Genomic DNA, 21739 nt, shown 5'->3' with positions numbered 1-21739 from the left:
CTTTTATATCTATTTGCTATTTGTGACTGAGTATACTTGAATGGTGTACTGGAAAAACAATTCTTATGGAAAAAATAATTACTACCTCGCATTTAATTGTTTCCATCATTTTCCAGACCCCTCTTAGAGGGGTCTGGAAGAGCCCTCTAAGAGAGGAGGAACAACTCAATAAAGCAGATGCCAGTACAGTGACTTAACACTGATGCAAATATATCAAATTTCAAAGGTAACGATAAAAAAATGAACACCATGTTTGTGTAACCTGAAAAGCATGTACACACATCTCAGTTTCCAGTGGATAAGTTCAAAAATTTTATTTCTGAAAAAAAAAAAGTCTTTAGCTTTATATAATCCTAGTGGAAAATAACCTGTGTCTTGAATTCTGTATGCTTCAATTCACTAAAGGGAGTTAGTACTTCTCCCTCTTTTCAGGATAAGACAGAGAACAGTAGAGTCCTAATAGCTTTAAAACACTTTATGTGCTCTGTAAAAGAACATTCACTGAAAAAATTCACATTAGAAGGTAAGAAGAGATGGGCAGTCTGAATTCAACAGAATAAAGAAAAACTTCACAGTATCACCTCATTCATTAAGGAAGTTTCTACTTAAAAATACTATCTTCAAATATACCCTGTACATCTAGATCCACATGAGGACACAGGGTTAACTGCCCTCATACTTACTGATTTTCAGAAAAGCAACTTTACTTTTTAGTTGTCTGCTAAATTACCAGATTTTATTTTAAAATTAGAATTCAGTTGAACTTTGAAGTTTGCATATTGCTTTTTCATTCTGCTGCCTTCTTTGCATTTGCAAAAATCTCAGTATTCTGAAAATATTTGAGCACTTTCTAAATAAGTGTTTGAGGGGATCACCGGCATCAGTATTGAAGCACAGTCTTCTAATCCAGAAATCTAAGAACTAAATACCTGGATATTTTCCAAAACTGTATCTTCAGGTGGTGGTATGAGAGTTACAAGCCTGTAACACTAGTACCCAGGAGAAGTAATTCAGAAGTGATACTGAAAGGGTATCTTTCACTGCTTAATATAAAAAATAGCAGAGATTTTTTTCTGTAATTAAAACCAAAAATCCATCACCTATCAAGTCACAGGTAAAACAGTACATTTCCCTCAAGAAGGAATTTTCTAAGAGGCATGAAAACTTTACTGCATGAGCTAGCAACAACTGGTGCTGTACAGATCTAAATTAGGAGCAGGAGGGTGGGAGGATAGTGTCCTGCTGCACACACCCCCCACACCCCACCCACAGCTCTGCGGGGTTGTTTTGGCACACAACATAGGAGCCCAGCTGAAGCTCACCTACCCAGGCAACACTCCTTCCTTCCTTCCTGGCCAGCCCTGCTCAGGATGTTGCTGCTGCCCTATGCATCACCTGTGCAAGTTCATATTGACCTCATTCAGGGGAGGCAATATCCTGACAACAGGTTACCTCTTCCCTACCCAGACACCAGTTTTCTATAAAGCTGTATGAAGATCACATCACTGAGATTACCACCCCTAGCAATTAGTTGCAGTGGTCCAAAAGAGCCAAAACTTGTTCCAAACCTCCAACTTGCTCTCCCTTCCTGCTCCAAATAAACTCATAAACCAGACACAACAGAATATTAACTCTAGTCCACACTGAATGACTTCCTTCCAACTAAGACCAAGACAAATACAACTTTTCATATGACAAGACATTTTCAAAGATAATTAGAATTGTGTACGAAATGTATTTGGACAGGTAAATTTTTCATCTTCCCTAAATACCTTACAGCTGTGAGAAGTCAGCAACTTATCACATCTGCACTATCAAACAAAACAAAACCCAGAAGTCAGGAAACAAGCTCTATTACTGGGGCATTATATTCTCTTAGTTTACTTAAGGACAACAGCAGTGGTTCCTCTGCAGGGATTTAATGAGAGTGAAATACACACAACATGAAACTGCCTTCAGTACTAGTTGACTGGATCATTCATTTTTGTAACTAGTCATATTTAGATGCCAATCCCAGTAAGCTAGCTCACAAGAAATGCAAATTGCTGTCACTTCTGGTAAGCAAACTGTTTGTAGGGACTTGGGAGAAAGATTAGTATAACTTAGAGTTGGTAACTGCAAGTTTTAGAAATCCAACAGCCCCTTAAATTTCATAAAGCAAAGACAGTGTTTAGTAGATCTGTAAAAGTAGGCCTTGCTTTCCATCTTTCCACTATTAGTTTTGCTCTTCTGCTATCTGGACTGCTTCATTACCTCTCCTATCTCTGTCTGCACAGAGAAAGAATGTTTGAGTTCTGGAATTGTGACCCTGCAGCTTTGACTTTGCAACATTTCATAGTATTTCTATAATACAACTCACTTAGCATCCACAAGTAAGGCCACAGAAGGGTTTAAGTGACAGGTGCCCAGGGCCTTTATGGCTTATTAGAAATGTCAGCCAGTCACGTCCATTACTGGTATTTTGCTTCTTGGAGGATACTGTAATTTATACTGTGTATATCATAGATAAAGACATATACTATGACCTGTATAATATTTTAGTACATATTGGTGTATGCCAATGGTTCATCTTCAGCCTCCTAAAACATGGAACAAACCTCATTTCATTAGGGTGAGTGCCCAAAGGCACCACCATTTCTGCATTAAGTCACTTCCTGCATATTCAGCCTCAATACATAAACACACTGATTGAAACAGCTATGTTCAGGACTGCTCTCTGTCTTGGTGATCAGGCAGAACTGATTAAGTCTCCAATTTTCATTAATTCTGCTATACTGATATTTGAAGTTTCCAAGTACAGACATCAGTTATCTTCTAGAAACATGCAAACATCTCTTTTACTCACAACAGGCAGGCAACAAGCCCCGGTATGACTCCCCAAATCTAAACCTCCAACACTGGCTTGAAGCTGAATTTTTGTACTTCAGATAGCCAGTGTCTGCACATCTGAAGGTCCATGACAGAGGATGACAGCACCATGCTCTTCCTTTGGTGCTGGCTCCCTTACACCACAAGCCTCCTCCAGGATCACCCAACCCTGAGCCCCTCCAATGCAACCCCCACCACCAACAGGTCTGGGTCCGCCAGCAGCTCTGAGCATCACAGCCAAACCTCTCCTGTGCTCTTTTGCTTACACTCTTTGCCTGTATCCCAGCCTGAGGCTCTCATATGCACTCAACTCTCACCCTGCCTTTCGTGTGGCCCTTCAACACAACTGAGCTGCAAACCCAAAGACTATGCCTGGGCTCATTTCTGAGATCAGCTGCCTTGGAGCAGCTTCCAAAGTCCCCCCAGGAGAAAGAGAGACACAGGGAACATGGATTGCAGCTAACACCAGGGAGCAAAATGCATCGTGTTCCCAAGGTGCCCGCAATGGCACTGTGGGGGAAGGACACTTCACAGCAATCACTCTGCTACAAAGTGATCCCCCCAACAGTGAGGATAAGAGTCTTCTGAACCTCCACATAACATATTCAGTGAGGCTGCCATTAATTCAGTCTGAGGAAAAAAGATCTGAGACCAGAGTCACAGCAGAATGCAAATACCGAAATTTTTACAGGTTAGCTAAAAAAATTAAGAAATGGGCAGGAAGGATAATTCCTTTGCTCTCCTTTTTCAAAAAATTCTGCAAGACCTTTTCAATGTGCTCTTGCACAAATCTTTGTATTCCCGCCCATACAGCAGGAGCTTAACTCAGTATTGCTACACACATAGTTAGGCAAGTTGGGCTTTGTCTACCTGGCGACACCAACTTTTATTGCTGCAATTCCTCACAAAGCAGTATTTTAAGGGGAAAGGTAGATATTAAAAAAGCACCAGTCCCAGAAAAGAAATTCTAGAACTGTCACAAATACCTAGAGTTATTGTGTACCTGTAAGTTTCTCCAAAAGGACCAACTTTAAGGTGTTTCTGCAACTATTACAATCACCCCCTGAGGTCACAGTTACTTCTTTAAAAATGTATATTGAGGGCAATACACGTTACCAATCATGCAAAATATGCATTCTCAAAAAAAAAGAAACTGCAGCTACCACTACATCCAGTCATGAGCACCTTAAGGGATGTGCAATGCTGCTCACTGATTCAGTGTCCCAGTCCTGCCTGTAAAGAAGCAGTTAGGGAAAGGTGACCAAACAAACGCAGTCTGCTTCTCCTGGGCTTAACTGCACACTGAGGACAACCTCTGTACTCAACAACAAGAAATAATTTCTCAAAAAAGCTAAATGAAAAGAAAAAGTCTTACAGTTGAGCTGTAAGAGACATTTTTTCCCCCCAAACCAGTGTATGAAAGGAAGTACTGGGACACCTCAGCAACAGGAAGCTACATGAGAATTAACACAGACTGACATTCAACTTGTTGAACTGTAACTACACAGCTATACAAAATGTAAAAAATGTCTGGACAGGAATTCCATAGGAGGTGGAAGACCAACTGAAGCACATAGACATTCCTGTAGATACTGTACATTTTATCCCCGATTCTTTACAAAGCAAGCCATTTGTCCTTGCCACATAAGCACATGCACCAGTTTAGTCCAAACATTGCAAAGTAACAGAGATCTAAAATATTTCCAGTTGTAAGAGACCAAAGTCTTGACAGACACAAACGAATCTGTGAACAAATTAATGTAATAGACTTATCCAAAATAAAGGCATAAAAATATGATCTCATGACATGGACTTCACAGACTGCTGGCAGCCAAAGTAACTCCTGCAGGTACCATCCTTCAGCCCACCGGCGGCAGGTGAACACTGGAAGACAGCCACCGGGTAAAGAGAAAAATGGGTGAGGTCACTGAGCATGATGGAGATGAAGACAAGACACTGGGTGCACATATCAACTCTCAGAGACACCTGCTTTCCTCAGTATACCTTCAGTAATGGACCTTCACATTAAAAGTTTCTCAGAGACTAAAGAAAAATGCTTTTCTAAAAACTGTAACAAGAAGGGTGGATCGCAGAGAGATGTGGCTGTCTGAATAGAGGAAAATACATAAGGATGGAGCGAGAATGGGAGGAAAGAAAACGGAGGAAATGCGAAACAGTTCATGCTAAGGCATAGAGAAGATTTTTTGCAACATTGTGCTTTTCACAGCATGCACTTCTCTAATCTTTATACTGCATACAGAAAGAAAAAGACTGCAGTTTGCTGAGGGCTACTGGAATCTCTCCGAGGGTAAAACCCAAACACGCTTACTGCACAAGTCTCTCGGCAGCCTGCAAGCCATGAATGCCCAGCGGCGCCACACGTGCCCCTCTCCAGGCCGTGCCGCTCGGCGGCTCCATCGGGATCGGGGGCCGGGGAGGGAAGCGGCGGGAGGGCAGAGCCGCCAGCAGCAGGGGCAGAGCCCGGGGACAGGGGCCGCGACCCCGCTCACCTCCACGGCCGCCAGCTCCGCCCCACCAAGGCCCGGGGAAGCACCAGGGACACTCGGACACAGCGGCCCGGCGGCGTCCCTGGAGCCGGGTATTACCCCGGAAACCCCTCCGAAGTCGGGCATCATCCCAGCCATCCCTCGCCGGAGCCGGGCATCAACCTGGGTACCCCCCCGACCCTGCTGCAGCCCCGCGGCAACGCCCTCGGTGTCCGGGACCGCCGGCCCCTCCCGCCGCTCACCAGCTGCTTCAGGTCCTCCTCAGAGAGCCCGGCGTAGCGGTACCGCTGCTGCTCGAACTCGTACCGCGTCGTCTTCACCACCACCGCCACCCGCGACGGCCGGAACCCGCCCCCCGCCGCCCCCGACCCGCATGGCGCGGCCCCCGCCGAACCCCGCCCGGCCGCCGCCGCCGCTGCGGAGGGGCTCAGCCCGCCCAGCGCGAGTAGGGGCCGGTGGGCGCCGCCGAGCAGCGGCAGCCACGGCGACGCGGAGGAAGCCGCCCTCCGCTGGCAGAGCAGCGCGGAGCGGCGAGCTGCCGCCCGGCCGGCGAGGCGGAGGCGGCCGCAGGGGAACCCCAAGAGAAGAACATCTCCCGGGCTCTGCGCCGCTCCCCGGGGCGGGTGCGGCGCTGCCGGCGGCGGCGGCGGCGGCTGCAGCCGCTCTGCGACGGCGCCCGGCACATGGCCCGGCCGCGCCCGCCGCCCCGCCCTCCCCGCGCGCAGCCGCCGGCCCCGCCAATAGCGAGCTGCGCCGCCGGGTACCCGCCCCGCCTGGGGGCGGGGCCTGAGCGCTATCCCCGGCGCGTGCGCCCTCCCCGGCCAACCGGGGCACAGCGCGCAGTGCCAGCATGCCCCGCCCCGCGCCCCAGGGAGCGCTGCCAGCGCAAGCGTAGAGGAGACCTCTCTCTCTCCCCCCCCCCCTCCCCGCCCCCCCCCGCTTGGCCCCGCCCCGGCTCCTGGTGTCGAGCGGGACGGGGCGCGAGGCACGTAGGCGGCGCGTGGTGGATGTTTCCGCGCCCGGTCCCTGGGCGCTGTGAGGGGTGCGGGACCGACCCCCGCCGTGAGGGGACAGTGACGGTGTCCCTAGCGCTTCCCGCTGTTCCCCAGTGCTCCCCCGTGTCCCAGGGCTCAGCAGCAGCACCCCCGGTGCTTCACGTGCCCCGGAGTGCTCCCAGTACCCGCTCCTCCAGTGCTCCCGTGTCCCAGCGACAATGCCATCAGTTCCCCGCTAGTACTCCTAGTGTCCCGGGAGGCAGCGATAGTGTTAAAGAGATAAAGAGGGAGAAATTACTTGGTCTTAGATTGCGTGTGTGGAAATCTCACGTGTTGCTGCTCCTGTCCTCGGCCTTTGTGATAGCTTTACAGCGCCGCAAAAGGCAAATACGAACTGATAATAGTGCATTAGCGAAGCTTCAGATAGCTTGGGGGAATAGACGGGAATTCTGAAACCAAGCAGGATTCTGAGACTAAACAGTGTTCCTAAACAGTGTCCCCACACCCCGGGGGACCACGCTCTCATTACTGGTGACATGTCACCCCGTTGGAGCAGCGGGGTGCGGGGCCGGCACCACGCAGGCGGTGGAAGGAAGTCAGGTGGGATCGCCCCAGTGGGCGCCAGCGTGCTTCCCTCGGAGACTGTGGAGTGGAAAAACTTTAGGAAAATAACTCAGAAAGGTGGGAAAACACAGCACGTGCTGTGTTTTAGAAGGACTAAAAGCTGCATCTGGTGCGGAGAGCTGGTGAGATGCATGTAGCTTAAAAGCTGTTTTTGTTATCCATGTCTGCTCTGGTCTTTGTGACATTTACGAGTGTCAGGAAGGGCAGAAAGGACTTGGCCGCAGCTTTGCGAGACAGCGTCTGGCGAGTCCAGGTAAAAAAAAAAAATTATCGATCCTGGGTTACTTTTTAATATTGTAAGCAAGCTGTCCAGAAATTATGTGGGGGTTTGCATGATTATCAATAACTGCATGTGCAGGCATCGACTGCCACAGACAGTCCTTCTGCACTGAAGGCTTCACTTAGACAGGCATTTCTCATTACTCACCTTGTTTCTTATCTTCCCTGGGGGAAGGGATAGAAGCAGCAACTCCTGCCTGTCAATGCAGCACTCCTCTACAGTGCTTTGCCAGGAGTCTTAGGAAATAAGCATAGCTGCAGCCATTCTGCTCTTCCCACAAACAAAGGTTCTCTCCAGTCTTTGCTGGTGGCTAGGAGGATTTTTTTGTCTACTGATTAGCTTAGCCTTGAAGGAAAATATCACAAAAGCGATTACCAGGAAACCAGGAAAAATTAAACATTACTAATTCCCTTGCTGACCAGAAAATGCCTCGTTCTGTATAACCATTAACTTTAAGGTTGTACAAAGCAGTAGGTAATAAAACATCCTTGAGACCTAAGAGATATAAGAGGTTTTGAAAATTTATGACTCTGTTTTGAATGGTATCGATTTTATAACTTAATTGACCATTTAGCTGCTCCTCTAAGATTTTTGTGCTTTGTGTATTGTCTATTTATATTGAATTGTTTTGGTTTTTGAAAATCGAATCCGCTTCAACCATTAAGTTTGAATATGGAATAGTATTTTATTCTGAAATCATGCAATTATCATGTTATGGTCTTTTGAATTAATTCCCACAGCAAGCTTATAATAATAAAATATGAAATAAGTATTTTAAAATGTAAATTCAAATCAGTAAATTATTAAAGTTCTGGAAACAATGCTGAAGCATGGGCTATGAAGTGATTAATCCATAGTTCCCAGAAGTCTCTGACAGGCTAGCTCTTTGTCAGAGTACACAGATTGTCTGATACCCCATTGTCTTTGAGGAAAAGGATTTAAACTTTCTATAACATATGAAATACAGTTTGTTGAATATTACGTACCGTTTGCATCTTACTTTATAAATGGACCTATTGACAAAATGTTCATTAGACACTAAGCCCTCCCTCACTACAATCCTTTAATTGAGCATACACCTGATATAAAGCAAGAAGACACAAATATTGTCAAATGACCCTTTACCAATTTTGAGATATATTCAGTTTGTGACATATGACATGTCTCTTCATGCTCCATTTTCAATTACTTTAAAACAATATACCCAGTAGATTAGGGTACAGATTAATTCATGCAAAATTAAACAAATAAATATAGGGATTAAAACCTGGTATCCTTGTAGAACACAAATATGGACTAGGAGTGAATTTCTGCTGTAACAACTTTTTGAACCCCTTGCTGACCAAAACCAACTTTGGTTTGGGCATACAGTACTTAAAAATTCTTCATGGAAACAGATGCCTCAATACTGCCTGAAGTTAAAAAAATGCTTCAGAGAAATGCCCATTTTAGACACCAAGGAGTTATAATAATACATGATGTAAATTTCAAGACACAAATTCATAGAAAACCAGGCATCCTTAGCTCTATATGGTTGAAGTTATATTGTGAACTTTAAAAAATACCTATGCAATACACAAAATATTCTGTGTAACAAAGTAACTGGAAAAATTCCTACATAAACAATAAATTATTCCCTAAACTATTTCACTAGCTGTAAAACTGGCAATGCACAACTGTGCCAGCTGTTTTATATAAGATAATCTCCATATGTAGCTTATTTCCAGCCAAAAGAATGTATATGTTGGTTGTAGTGCAGTTACAATCTGGGACAACTATTCATTTCTACTCTTTCTTGAAGTCTTTGACTAATGCCTTCTTGTGATAGTTTCTTTAATAACCAGTATATAATTAACTTATCCAATTATTTGTATTGTCTAGACTTACTCTATGTGACCCTCAGTGCTACTGGTAACAGAAAAGGATTGTGGTTTGTTTGTGTTTAAAATGGTGATGCTGTCAGTGTTAGGTGCATGCACAGGGGACGAGGTAAACACACTTATCACTGCAACATGTCATAAATCCAAGTCCTCAGATTTTGAGACCAGCTGACTGCAGCTGTTAATTCTGATAATCCAGAAGAAAACTCCAGAGTAACGCTTAGAGAGCATCACTCATGCAACACATATGAGTCCTACAAGGCTTGTAGATGAACATATTAGCAAGTGTAGTCTGATAGAATTTCTGATCCCAGATCCTCTCCGTGTGCTTGCACTTTGCTTGCAACATGTGTACCCTCATCACTGATTGCATAGTTGAGTCATGTAATTTAGTCATGTAATTCGTTTCAGAAATTCCAAATTACAAAATCAAGGAAGAAGCTTAAGGAAAAGCATAGTAAGTGTAGCTATTCTTCAATGCAAATTACTGATTTTTTTTTACACAAAACCAATGAGAAGAGCAAGCTTTCTTGTCCACACTTCCATTAGAACATATTTTAATTATCAGAGATTTACTTTTCTACTTTTCTTCCCACTCTTTGCTTATGCAAAGCAAACTACACCGTCCATCAAGTGGTCTAATACAATTGACTTCAACATTTCAGAAGCAATTTGAATATGCTCAAATAGCTGCAGACACATTATTTGGTATTAATAACTTCAGTGTTTGTGAAACACAAACTGTTCTGAAGTCCAGTTTTTAGACAGAGAACTGCTGTAGAATGGGCCATGCATGCTTTTTCTAAGTTTTCCTGCCAGCATGGCCCCGTGGTAAGGCCTCTAAAATCCATCTAAGGGAAATGAAGATGCGCTTTCCCTCCCTGTCCATGTCACACTGACTGTCACTGGCAGTGAAAGCAGATGTGCTAGAAGTTTTTCCTGTATTTATTTATTCAATAGAGATATTACCTAACTCTTAACTTCATACAGTCTGCCAAAAATATTTCAGAGAGCATGATATAAAAACCTGAGGGACAAGATTTATGAAGAAATATAAATACCTCCAGAATGTAAAGTAGGACATTCAGTTTGTCCCATCCACGTGGATTCTGCTAGAAATTCCTAATCTTAGTAGAATATATTATTACAAGCTGTTAGTTTTCCCTCCTTGGGAAAATTACTACTATATGAATATATAAGATCTTCCACCTCTACATCCCTTATGTTTATAAATTAGTCACTGGGGTTTCTCATAAATAGATTTTTTATCTGGAAAAAAAAAATCATGTCTAGTTTCACATAGGCTCATACGGGTTTCATACTGAGTCATGTCTCTACACCTCTCTTCAGGTCACGGGGACCCATCCTTCCATGCTCTGTTTCTCCTCCCTCCCAGAAAGTGCAGCTTGTACAGAAGCAGAAAAACACCACTTAGGCCCACCAGCACCACAGAAAATACCAATCTTACCTTGAAAATTTTTCCTCAAAGGATGCTTTTCTCTGATTTCTGTCATTCAGCAACTGCCAATTTTCATGAAGAATTTAAATTGTCTTAGAGCATTCTAACACCTGTGCAATTCTTTGAAACTGAACAGTGGACTCCGTTTGGGTCTGACAGATAGGTGGATGGCATGCATAACCACTTGCACATTGTTTCCTTAGGAAAGCAGGCTTGAGATTCTGCAGCATGGAACTCTTAACTAATGGAAGCTCTAACTGGAACGCAAAATAAGACTCCTAGTTACACAGAAATTTAAGTGGTAAGGAAATTGTTTATTGTTGAGGTGCAGAAATTGCTCTCCAGGTGTCATAAAATGACAAACTACATTTTAAAAACCAATTTAATACATTACATAATGGTGTGCCTTCAGGCTTGAGGAACAGTGAACTTTAGTGCCATGAGACTAAAGAGAACACATAATTACATTTTTAAGAGCAAAAATTTTTTCCTCTATTACCAAAGTATCCAATGTCTTTAAAATAAACATCTCTTCTCCTTCTCAGGTTTTGGGAGATGAAGCTTCATGTTTGAGTGTCTGTGTACATGAGTGTATGTGTTTATATGTATATTGTGTATACATGTAAGGATCTTGGGAAGAGGCAGATCAAAACAGCTTTTATTTATAAACCTTGTTCTGTATGCTGTGGGAGCAAATTACAAAGTTTAAGTCCTGTGTCTGAAAAAGTTCTGTTGTCCCTGCCCTGGAAACCTCCCTTATTTACCAAGGATTTTACAGCTGTAGTAGAATTTAGAGGGGTATCATGTCACTAAGGTGCTTAAATCCTGTTCCACAGAAAGCTTTGATTATCAGGACAGACTTTGAAATCAAACTCTGCATTCAGTGCATAGCCAGCTGAACTCCAGGGCAAACATATCACCATGACCTGTTGCTAAATACATAGGGCTGCTGTGTTTTACAACTGCCTGAGTTTTTATAACATGGAGCTTTGTCCCTGAGGATGAGTTGCAGCAATGAAATATGAAGGCCAGTGATGTAAATATTGTTGTGGTCAGGAGAGAGGCTGATAACAAAGGACACTATGTACAGCTCATTATGGAAACAATATTTTTGTTACTGGCAGACTGGAATCAAAGAGAATCCCCATGCTTCACTGTTTGACACAGATGCTCTGTTGGGAAGCAGTTCCTTTTTCCTGAAGGCAGAAATCAAGTTCCACTTAAATTTACTGTCATCCAAATGCTAAATCAATGTCAGACAAGTGCTAATTTTGGTAGGCCATTACTTCAGTGTAATCCAGACAACTATTTCAGCTTCATCTGGATACTAATCTTGGCAGTGCAATGAGAATTCAGGAAGAAAGTAGTATTATTCCAACTTCATACCATGTTCAAATGGGAAAACTAAATTGTAACTTGACTGATCAGATGTGTTGCAGCTTTTTAGATTGAGAAATCATTACAATTTCCTTAATTAAAAGGACTTGAGATATTTCAGAACATTGTTTCAGCTCTGAGGATGACAACCAATGTGCCGCACATCAGGGAAGTAGCAGTGGAGAGATTGCAGACAAATTCTAATTTTGACAGAATGAAAATATGGAACATAAGTAGTGTGTCTTACTTTGCATGGGCTTATGAATGACCCTGCAAGTCTTGATTCACAGGTGAATTGGAGTTTTTTTCTCACAAAAATGTTTAGGTAGAAGGCATTAATTTGTGGCATGACTTCTACAGAGCAACTGTGTCTTGGCCACTGTTGGGATTATTGTGCACATGAGAATCTGTAACATACTTATGAATGATGCTGTTAGGAATAGCAACAGCTAAGGCAGAAATAATCTCAGATAATCTCACACATTTAATGTAGATTTCCTGTTTGTGCATGCATTTATTTGTGTATATCAAATGGACAATTAATATACACAAGTGCGGGTGTTTGTTTTGTTCAGCTGGAAAGGTGTTCATGAGCAAGCAGACACACTTTAAATTTTAAAGCTGATATAGCCCTTAGAACAGGCTTTTACTTCTTCATGGTGAATTCTTTTTGCGCATACAGCTGAAAGATGCAGATCATGGTTCTTTTCCCTTAAACGAAATTCTGTAGCAAGTATACCACTCCAGATATTTTCAAAATAAACATTAAATAAACATTGTATAGGGGGTGTTTCTATCAATAAACATTGTATAGGGGCTAGTTTCTACAGGCCTTGGTCATGCTAAACTGCCACCCCAGGTTTTGCTTGCATGTACTTACAAACAGGATGCTGAATGTTACCACACAATTTTAAATAAATGTTTTCAGTGAAGCAAAATTTAAAGCTTTCCAAATGTATCTTTTAAATAATAGATTAAAAGTAAGAAATATCTGTTCACATATATTATTAGTTCATGCTTATGTGGTATTATCCATCAATATGATGAACAAGTACTTATTCCCTATAAAATTCCTCACTCTAATAATGTATCTAAATATATTTAATTCTAAAATTGAAAGACTTTGCAACAATTCTTGACTATTGGAAGCCATGGTGTTATTTACAGCTCAGGCTGCCTGGAATCCTCAGTAGTGCATCTGAAGTTCTTTCTCAATGAATTAAACTTAAGCTGTCTCTAAAATTAATCTCTACTTAAAAGTAATAAAGTAATATGCATCTGATTTCCTCCCTCCAGGGGCTGATGAGTCAGCTTAGACATTTTGGGAAGATGAGTTCCCAGCTGAGCTGTTGTAACTTCTTGCAGATATCATGAGCAGACAACAGACCGCCTGCGGTTCCATCTAAAATGATCTGGAAAACAATTTATTGACAAAAATCTCACTTATTTGAGCATATTCATGTTTTGAAACAATCCAGCATTTCATAATACCAAAGCAGTAGGTTAAAGTTTGGATATGATCAGTTCCTGGTTTAGGTAAATAGGTAACTAGATAACAGAGGATTATTCACAAATATTTGAGCATGTGAATCATGAATGAAGCCTATGACCCTCCAAGTCAATAAAGACAAGCACAAAAAGCACTAAGGAATCTCATGTCTAGTAGGGCAATGTACCTGGGATGCAAATTATCTCACTCTATGGAGGGTACACTGCTTTAAGACTTCATTACAGATGTTCAGAAAACTGTGAGAAATCCAACATACCTTCAAACAGCTCATTGGTTATGAGAAAGTGGTTTTGGTGCATAATCTCTGTGACTTTGACTCATCTGCAGAAAGTAGGTAGAACTGACTAATAATGTCAGACACATAATACCACTACCACAGTATCTGCTTAAAAATTGCTACTAACATCTGGCCGCCCCTAAATACTTAACAAGAGTTTAAAATCTTTTACAAGTGAAAGGAAAGCTTGTGTTTGTCAGAATATTAAAACTGATCTTCTCTCTTCTCTTTCCTGATACGGGAGCATTTAAAACCAATCATAGTGTCTTTTTTCTCTGCTTTAGGTATTACTGGTGCCTGCTGAAAAGAATAGAGAAACTCCAACAAAGAAGTTAATTCTTAACTTTTCCTTCTTCCTCAGTTTTAATCACTACCAGGTATGTATGTGTTAGCTTTATAGTTTGGAATCCTTAACAACTGAGAAGAATTTAAAGTAAATTGACAAGAAATGCCAAACAAAGCAGTTTTTCACGAGTATCTGTGGTGTTGCTGAAGGGCCAGTTCCTTTAAGAAGTTTAAAAGTACTTTACTGCAAAACAGAAAGAAAGCTCTTGTAACATTTTAAATCTTGATAAACTCCAGCATAAGAGAGAGTCCCCATGAAACTGAGATGGGAAGTATATGTAGAGTGGACCAGAAAAGGTCCGTAAAACATTCTTCAGTTCTGCAAATGCACGTGCTTTTGCATTTCCATATTATGATACTGTCTGGCTCTCGGACCAACACACTACTGGAGATTGTGTTTGGAGACTACGGGCTCTCAATACCAGTAGTCTTGAAAACCCATGCAATTCTTTGTGGATCCATAGGGGATACAGTCTTATGTCTTTGCATACTGTGATTTTTCTTGTAAGGTCTATGGCTGGGTATGGAGAGACTTCTTGGGACTTACCCAGTCCTAGATTCCAGAGCTTTGTATTCATTCTAATAGCTTCTAAGATAAAATTACGGAGAGGACACCTCAGTCAAAAGAGATGATTCCTCAGTCAGGATGAAATTAGGAGAAGATTTCAGATCGGTGAGGTGGAGTATAAGGACTAAGGCATAAAACTTTTCTTTGCCTAGTGACAGTGCTGTCCTTGTACCTCCCATGTACTTTATTTGTTTGACTTTGTTCAGCCAAGAAGTTTACTGTTTAGTCTAAATTCACTTCCTCAGTTCAATTTATAGGCAGAGGGAAAAGATAAATACTTTCCAAAGACTTACTGGTCCCATCCACTCTCAAAATCTATTTAAAGATTAATTGTTCTTTTTCTCTCCACTTAGATTTAGAGAGCATTTTGTTGGTAAAAATATTTAGGCTGTAACTGGTAAAATATGATCTGATAAAAATATCAGGCACAGCAAATTTCTCTTTATGGACTTTATGAAAAGTAAAGCAAATCAACTAGGAATTTTAAAAAATATTGGAATAAATGTCTATACTGAACTCATAAAATCATACAAAAATCTCTACTACCTTATACATCGTCTGTATATAGCATTAACATACTGTAAATTAAGAATTTTCTGTAAGAAATGCCTACAATGGTCTTGCAAATATACAGAATCACTTCAACATCCATAATTCATTTACTAAGTATATCATATTTGCTTTCTTCTTCAGTCTCAAGCATTAAAGACAAGTATTATAAAGATACTATGAAGATAATAAAGATCTAATTTTTCATGTCTTTTACAGTGTCATGAAATACATCATCTAGGCAACTGCATGAGTTCATTTTAACAAGAAGGAAATTGCTATATTAAGGAAAGCAAACCACGGGGTGAGGGGGGGTTGAGAAAAACAAATAGAATGGAATTACATAAAATGCAGGCATATTTTGTGAATTCTCATATCTCTTGTAAAGAAACAGTCCCTGAGGACTTAGGCTTCTTAACATTTATATTTTCTTAAGGAGAGGTAATCTCCGAAACTGAGTTACATCAATATAAAGGAGATTACTTATTCACATACATCCTTCAATGAAAATGAAAGAATAAAAATTAAGATGTTAAAACTAATGCTCTTAAAAAACCAGGATCTGTTCTCTTGTATCTAAATGGACATTTCTGTGCTGATATTTAAAACTGACCTCTTCCTGTTCAAAACCCATAAGGCCTATTATTCTTCCATTTTTGTAAAAGGAAGCTCCAGGGACGGTCATGAGTGAGATTGAATGTCTGAAGGTGGAGAGTGACTTGTATACCAGTAACTGAAATCGGTGCAAATTAAAACCTTGTGGCTCTGAGAAGAGATTAAAATAAGCAGAAGAGCTAGAAGCCATTTAAAAAGTGCTTGAAAAAGGATTGTTAAAACTGTTGTTACAAACTGCAATAAATGAGGCACAGATGCTTAGACTGAAAGGACAAGAAACAACAACACGTCACACATTTAAGAATCTGTTTGCTGGCTGCAATCTGAATATTTGTATCAGAAGTTTCTGCATATCAAAATAAGTATTTAACTTGTATATCTGTTTGGTATTGCAGTCTATCAGGAGGATAACAAGATGGTGAAGGGCATTACGGGAAGCTGTATGTGGTGCAGCTGGGGTCACTTGGCTTGTTGTCCCTGGAGAAGAAAAGACTGAGGGGACACCTCACAGGGGTCTTCAGCTTCCTTATGAGGAGAAGAGAAAGAGCAGAAACTGATCTTCTCTCTGTAGTGACCAGTGACAGCACCCAAGGGAGTGGCCTGAAGTTGTGTCAGGGGAGGTTTAGGCTGGATATTAGGAAAATATTTTTCCCCAGAGGATGATTGGGTGCTGGAACAGCTCCCCAGGGCAGTGGTCACAGCATTATCCAGCTCAAGAAGCATTTGGATAATGCTCTCAGACACATGGTATGACTTTTGGGGTGTGCTGTGCAGGGCCAGGAGTTGGACTGAATGATCCTTAAGGGTCCATTCCAATTCAGAATATTCTATGATTCTATGATAAAGGGGATTTTTTTTCCTTAGGGGAACAGTACTTATAGCTGTTACTGTTCATTTCTTGATTCTTGATGAATAGTTGTTGAAATGAATGTTTATAATATAAGGACAGTATGTTACCTAGCTGCAGAGGGAAACAAATCCTGTGAGCAACAACTCAAAGTTGCCTGATGTAGTCCATCTGTTGAAAAATCACACCTAATTAGAAGCTCCTGTATCCCCTGTGGCAGTTTGACACAAGCAGTGAATTTGCTCCAGAAATATGACTTGTCTTTTGCTGAGATAGAAGAGCTTTTAGATCTAACAGCTATTTCTGTCTTACTGTCTGCAAATGTGACTGTATCCCTGTTGTGAGTTGCATTAAAATAAGTGTTAAGGCATTAATATCCTATTTTAGTGGCATTTTTCTCTCTGAGAAACCTAGATTTTTGTTATGGTGAAGAAAGCTGGCAGAACTGGTGTGTAAATGTCCTGCAGATTTCCTAGTTGAGCTAGTTGTTACAATCAAGGAACATGTTTTAAATAAAGTTAACCATGACATAATAAATATCTTCATAAAGATGATGTGCTTCAGGCTTTTAGTAACAAGCTAGTCACTGATGTGAATGGACTCATTCTTCACTTACTCAAGGTAAAATCAGTATGCTAACATCCCTAGTAATTTCTACTGAAATATACTGAAAAAGCACTTAGATAATGATTGATAACAAAAAAATTTCTTAAACCTGAAGCTTTTGTCAAGAGTATTCCATGGCTATAAATATGTGTTGATACTTTAGCTGGCAAAATCTTACATTTTAACAGTAATAAATCAAAATACTAAAAGGAATTACCTGACTTCTACTTGAAAAAGGGGTATCTTATCAGATAAAAGTTATAGTCGACATAAAAAAAAAGGTCCAATTTTCATTACTTTAAGCAAATACCCTGAAAGGATTACACATTTCCAGCAAAACCTCCACTTACCAGATCCAGTGCTGCTCACTTGAGTTAGTTCTTCATCATCTTCATCATCACTATCACAGTTTAATGGCTGAAAAGCTGTTTCTGACTCTGTGTCTCCTTGATGAGCATCTGGCTTTTGCTCAGCAAAGCTTCGCAAGGCCACAAGGCGATGATGTATTGCTGCATACAGGTGTTCCGTGTCTTTTGAGCTTGCCTGCACAACATAAAATGTATACAGTGCAAAACAACTGAGAAAAAACTCTATTTTTAAAAATTAATTTAAAAATATTGAAGGAGTTGTATTTTGTCCTTTCTAATCAAAACAATCAGCTTAAGATCCACACTTAATAATTAACATCCAAATATTAAATACAAATAATGTGAAGTTCTTTTGTGTGGTCTGAGCCTTATATGCAGCTGTTGATTATTTTCTCTATAGTTACAAGAAACATAAGCTTAAAAATTACTTTCTCTGAAGAACAGATCAGTTTTTATGGAGTATTTGATATTTTGGATGATTCCTGAGCTTGATTCTAGAAGTAGGAAAGCCCTGACATGTTAAAATACACAGTTGCCAGGTGGATACTGTAGGGATGGATACCAGCCTCCTCAGTGTCTGCAGAAGCAGCTTCCTGCAACCCTTGCCACACACATACAGCTGTCATATATTGTGACTTCCTCATACATGTCTATTTTTACTGCCCAGTAGTGCCAAGACAAATTTACGGAATGTAAACTACACGCTCTATGAAAACAGTGCAGTACACCTGGAAATCAGGACATTTGTAATTCTCACATGCAGACCAGCAGTCCAGCACAGCCATAGTTAAGTCAATCCCTGTTAGGAAGTGACAGATTTACAGTGCTTGCATATACAGTGCATGGTGCTTTGCTTGTGTATGATATGTGACACTTCCTGGAAATGATGATTTATTTGTCTTTCCCAGCCAGCTGAATCCTTCCTAGAAAGATCTTCTGGGGAAACCATAAACATCCTTAGACTCATGTGGATGTTCTCACTTTCCAGCTTGGGACATATGTGCTATCTATCTTGCAAATAAGTCCAGCACATTTCCTTCTCCAATTTAGCCCTTGCTGGAGAAAATCAGGGTTCCCAAGACACCCTTGGGTCTTACACAAGGTGATATTGGAACTCTGTATTCTTCTCAACTGAGAAATGGAAGTCTTGCCCTGGTTGGATTTATTGCAAGTGCTGTGTTGAGAACCATGGCAGAAAGCTGCTGCCTTTTACCAGAGTAATTTACAAAATTTTAACTACCTGTGAAGAAATTGTCAGTGTATTGCTTTCATTACAAAAGAGCCATTTCTGCATATTATTGGAATGATATCCATTCCATTGGTGGAACCAGAGTCTGGAAACATCTGTCTTAAGGCCAGATCATATCATCACTCCTGTTTTTTTTAATTGTAATGCATTCCATAATAAAAGTAATGTAACATCTAAGCTGAGCACAGTCTGATAGAGCATGAAAGCCATTTGCTAAAACCAACCTTCAGCAACCCTTCAGAATTCTACATGAAGTGGGGTTTTGGGTGCAGCTGTTGTCTCCTACTCACCTGAGTTAGAAATACTTGAACAGAATGGTCCTCTTGATCTGTTGCAGTGAAGCACAGGCTCTTTCTGTTTGCTCTTTTTATAACCATTTGTTCCCAGAGTTGGGTGTTGAGAATCAGTCTCAAGCTACCTTGATTCCGCATAACTAAAATAAGAAGGTTAATATGATAAGATATGCCGCAGCTGTTTTCTCCAGCACTTGTATACAACTAATATTTTCATAAATTATTCATTTTATTTTGGTATAAAACCCTGATATAGTGAGATTTTTATTCTTTCTTATATCCAAATATATTAGTTTGTTTCAATATGTCTGGCACACAAAGCAAGTAATCTGCTGAAACTGTGCAATACAGTACAAAAAAGTGACAGCACAGTAAAAACAACATTCCAGAAGAGTCTTGAAACAGTGCTGCTGAAAAAGCAGAACCAACAAAGAGCAAACTGTTAGCCTGGTGACTGGGCTGAAGACACAGTACATCAGAGAAATACACAGACAAGTACATCAGAGAACCTAACAATATACGTGAGTCCAGTTCCTCAGTCTGTAACACACAGAACTTTATCAGTTAAAAAGATTCTCAGCAACTTGACTTAAATATAATGATCTTCTCAGATTTAAATGTTCTAAAATAAACTCTGGCCAACAATAATACAAGTTATTTGTTGTTTTCTGTATGGGATATTTCTTTAACTCGTACTTAGCCTTGACTGTAACATTCCATGCTTATTGCTAGAAGTGTCATTAAGCCTCAGGGATCCTCTGCCTCTTTCAGTCCAGCTTAAAGAAAGCTTATTAAATACAAAGAGCTTGCAGTTAATCTGAAAGAGAAATACATAATGAAAACTGCCAGCTAATGCTAGTTTTATTGGCTCTAAAATAACAACTTTACTTTTACAGCTTTATGGTTGTAAAACTTTTTATATGGCTTCTAATACATCCATGTATTACATGGCATTTGCAGAAAGGTACATAGATATATCTATACATAGATATATATGTATATATGTATATATGTAGACCTTTATTACTTAAAATGAAAGGGCTCTTAGATCTGTGAACTCTTTTCTCATCATAGAAAACATTCAGCATGAGTCCCAGTTTACTTTTTCAATTATTTCATCTTCATTAACTCTTTGTCTGTTGAGAAAGTTGCTGAGGCCCTTCAGTTTTGCTGCTGCTGTGTTTTTAAGGTAGCAGCAGTCTGTGATATCCACCAGCATAGCTAAATTTGTTGCAAAAGTTGTACAACCTTACTTCCTCACTATTCACAAATGTTATGCAACAGGATACCAGTACTACTCCAAATATAGTAAAACTTTCATGTTCTCCTAAGACAGAAAAATTAATAAAAAATAAAATAATGTTAAGATTTTTTAAATAATAATTGCTATTTTCTGAGAAAATAATATTTTGAAGACAAAAAATAACAAGATATGCTCAGCCAGATGGGAAAGATAATTGCTCTTTTAGCTGAACTATAAAACAAATTACTTTTGCAACACATTGCTTTTTTTGCCCAAATTTTTTTTTTCATAAACCCCATCTTTACTCAAATCACTTCCAGTTCTAAGGTTGTGGTTACAGCTAGTATACTATGTAGATGCTTATAAAATACCACTGAAATAGGCACTTAGTAAAAGAGACTACAAAATGAACAAATATAGTATGAAAAAGAACATACCAACTTACAGAAAAATGGGTTAGCTGAGGCACAGCTTAAAAAAAGGCAAAAATTTAAAATATAAATTGAAGTTATTTTCAGATTGCTGCATCTGCAACTGATCTAGATGTTTTTTTCAACAACTAAACGACTCACCATCAAGATTTTATGAAATACACACCTGCAATACATTTTGTTCTGCTTCTTCTCCAGTTATAACTTCAACTTTATCTAACAGGATTTTCTCCACTGGCTTGGAAACACAAGCAGCTGCTGATTCAATTAGTGTTGCATTCCTCAACAAAGGTCTTTCTGTAGAAAAAAAAAAAAAAGAAGAAATTCTTTCTGTACAAGGAATATTTTGGGAATATTTTTAGGATAACAAAACTACAGGTCACACAGGATGTGACCTCAGTAATACCTGTGGTATCCGACATTATTTTGTGTTATTAATAAGTTTTTGGCCAAAGAAACAAACATTAGAGGAAAAGGCAGGAATACAAAATACCTCACTAAAAAGGCTCATACAGAATTGAACAGGGCTGTTTATAGTTGCAGAGGTTTGTCACACGGGACAAACAGGAACAATCAGAAACAAGGCCTAAATATTTAGAAGCTGATTTTCCAAATTAAACTCATCTAACTGATCTATTGTTATGCTGAGTATACATATCCCAAAATTCAGAATAATAATATGTATATCATGAATATTTAACAGGAACAGAGATATAATATTTGAAAGGAACAACATTGTTTCAAAGCTCTGTATCTTTGCATAATCTATACACATGTTCTGAGGGCTTTATATTTAGAATTTTTTACTTATAAGAATGCTTACACAAATCATAGGATCTAATACATCT

General features: G+C 40.1%; 2 protein-coding genes across 5 annotated transcripts in view; both read right to left on the bottom strand.

Annotated features, from left to right (window-relative positions):
• NADK2 (NAD kinase 2, mitochondrial) overlaps positions 1–10668 on the bottom strand; it is a 37838-nt gene extending 27170 nt beyond the window's left edge. Inside the window, exons 1-3 of the mRNA XM_030969463.1 lie at positions 10623–10668; positions 6914–7012; positions 5618–6252 (exon numbers count right to left, since the gene is read on the bottom strand). Of these exons, the coding sequence (XP_030825323.1) occupies positions 5618–6252; positions 6914–7012; positions 10623–10668 (780 nt within the window). The remainder of the gene's footprint in view (positions 1–5617; positions 6253–6913; positions 7013–10622) is intronic.
• A 249-nt stretch (positions 10669–10917) lies between these two features.
• RANBP3L (RAN binding protein 3 like) overlaps positions 10918–21739 on the bottom strand; it is a 31009-nt gene continuing 20187 nt past the window's right edge. For 3 of the 4 annotated variants that reach the window (XM_030969083.1, XM_030969084.1, XM_030969086.1), the window contains exons 11-15: positions 21058–21188; positions 19914–20034; positions 19215–19357; positions 17658–17850; positions 10918–13402 (exon numbers count right to left, since the gene is read on the bottom strand). In XM_030969083.1, coding sequence (XP_030824943.1) covers positions 13359–13402; positions 17658–17850; positions 19215–19357; positions 19914–20034; positions 21058–21188 — 632 coding nt within the window. In that variant the 3' untranslated portion in view covers positions 10918–13358. The remainder of the gene's footprint in view (positions 13403–17657; positions 17851–19214; positions 19358–19913; positions 20035–21057; positions 21189–21739) is intronic. The other variant, XM_030969085.1, reaches the window with a different exon arrangement.

Source organism: Camarhynchus parvulus, chromosome Z, assembly GCF_901933205.1.
Source record: "Camarhynchus parvulus chromosome Z, STF_HiC, whole genome shotgun sequence".
In the NCBI taxonomy this organism is placed as follows: Eukaryota; Metazoa; Chordata; class Aves; order Passeriformes; family Thraupidae; genus Camarhynchus; species Camarhynchus parvulus.
The sequence above is the reverse complement of the archived record's forward strand: the minus strand, read 5'-3'. Positions and strand labels throughout refer to the sequence as shown.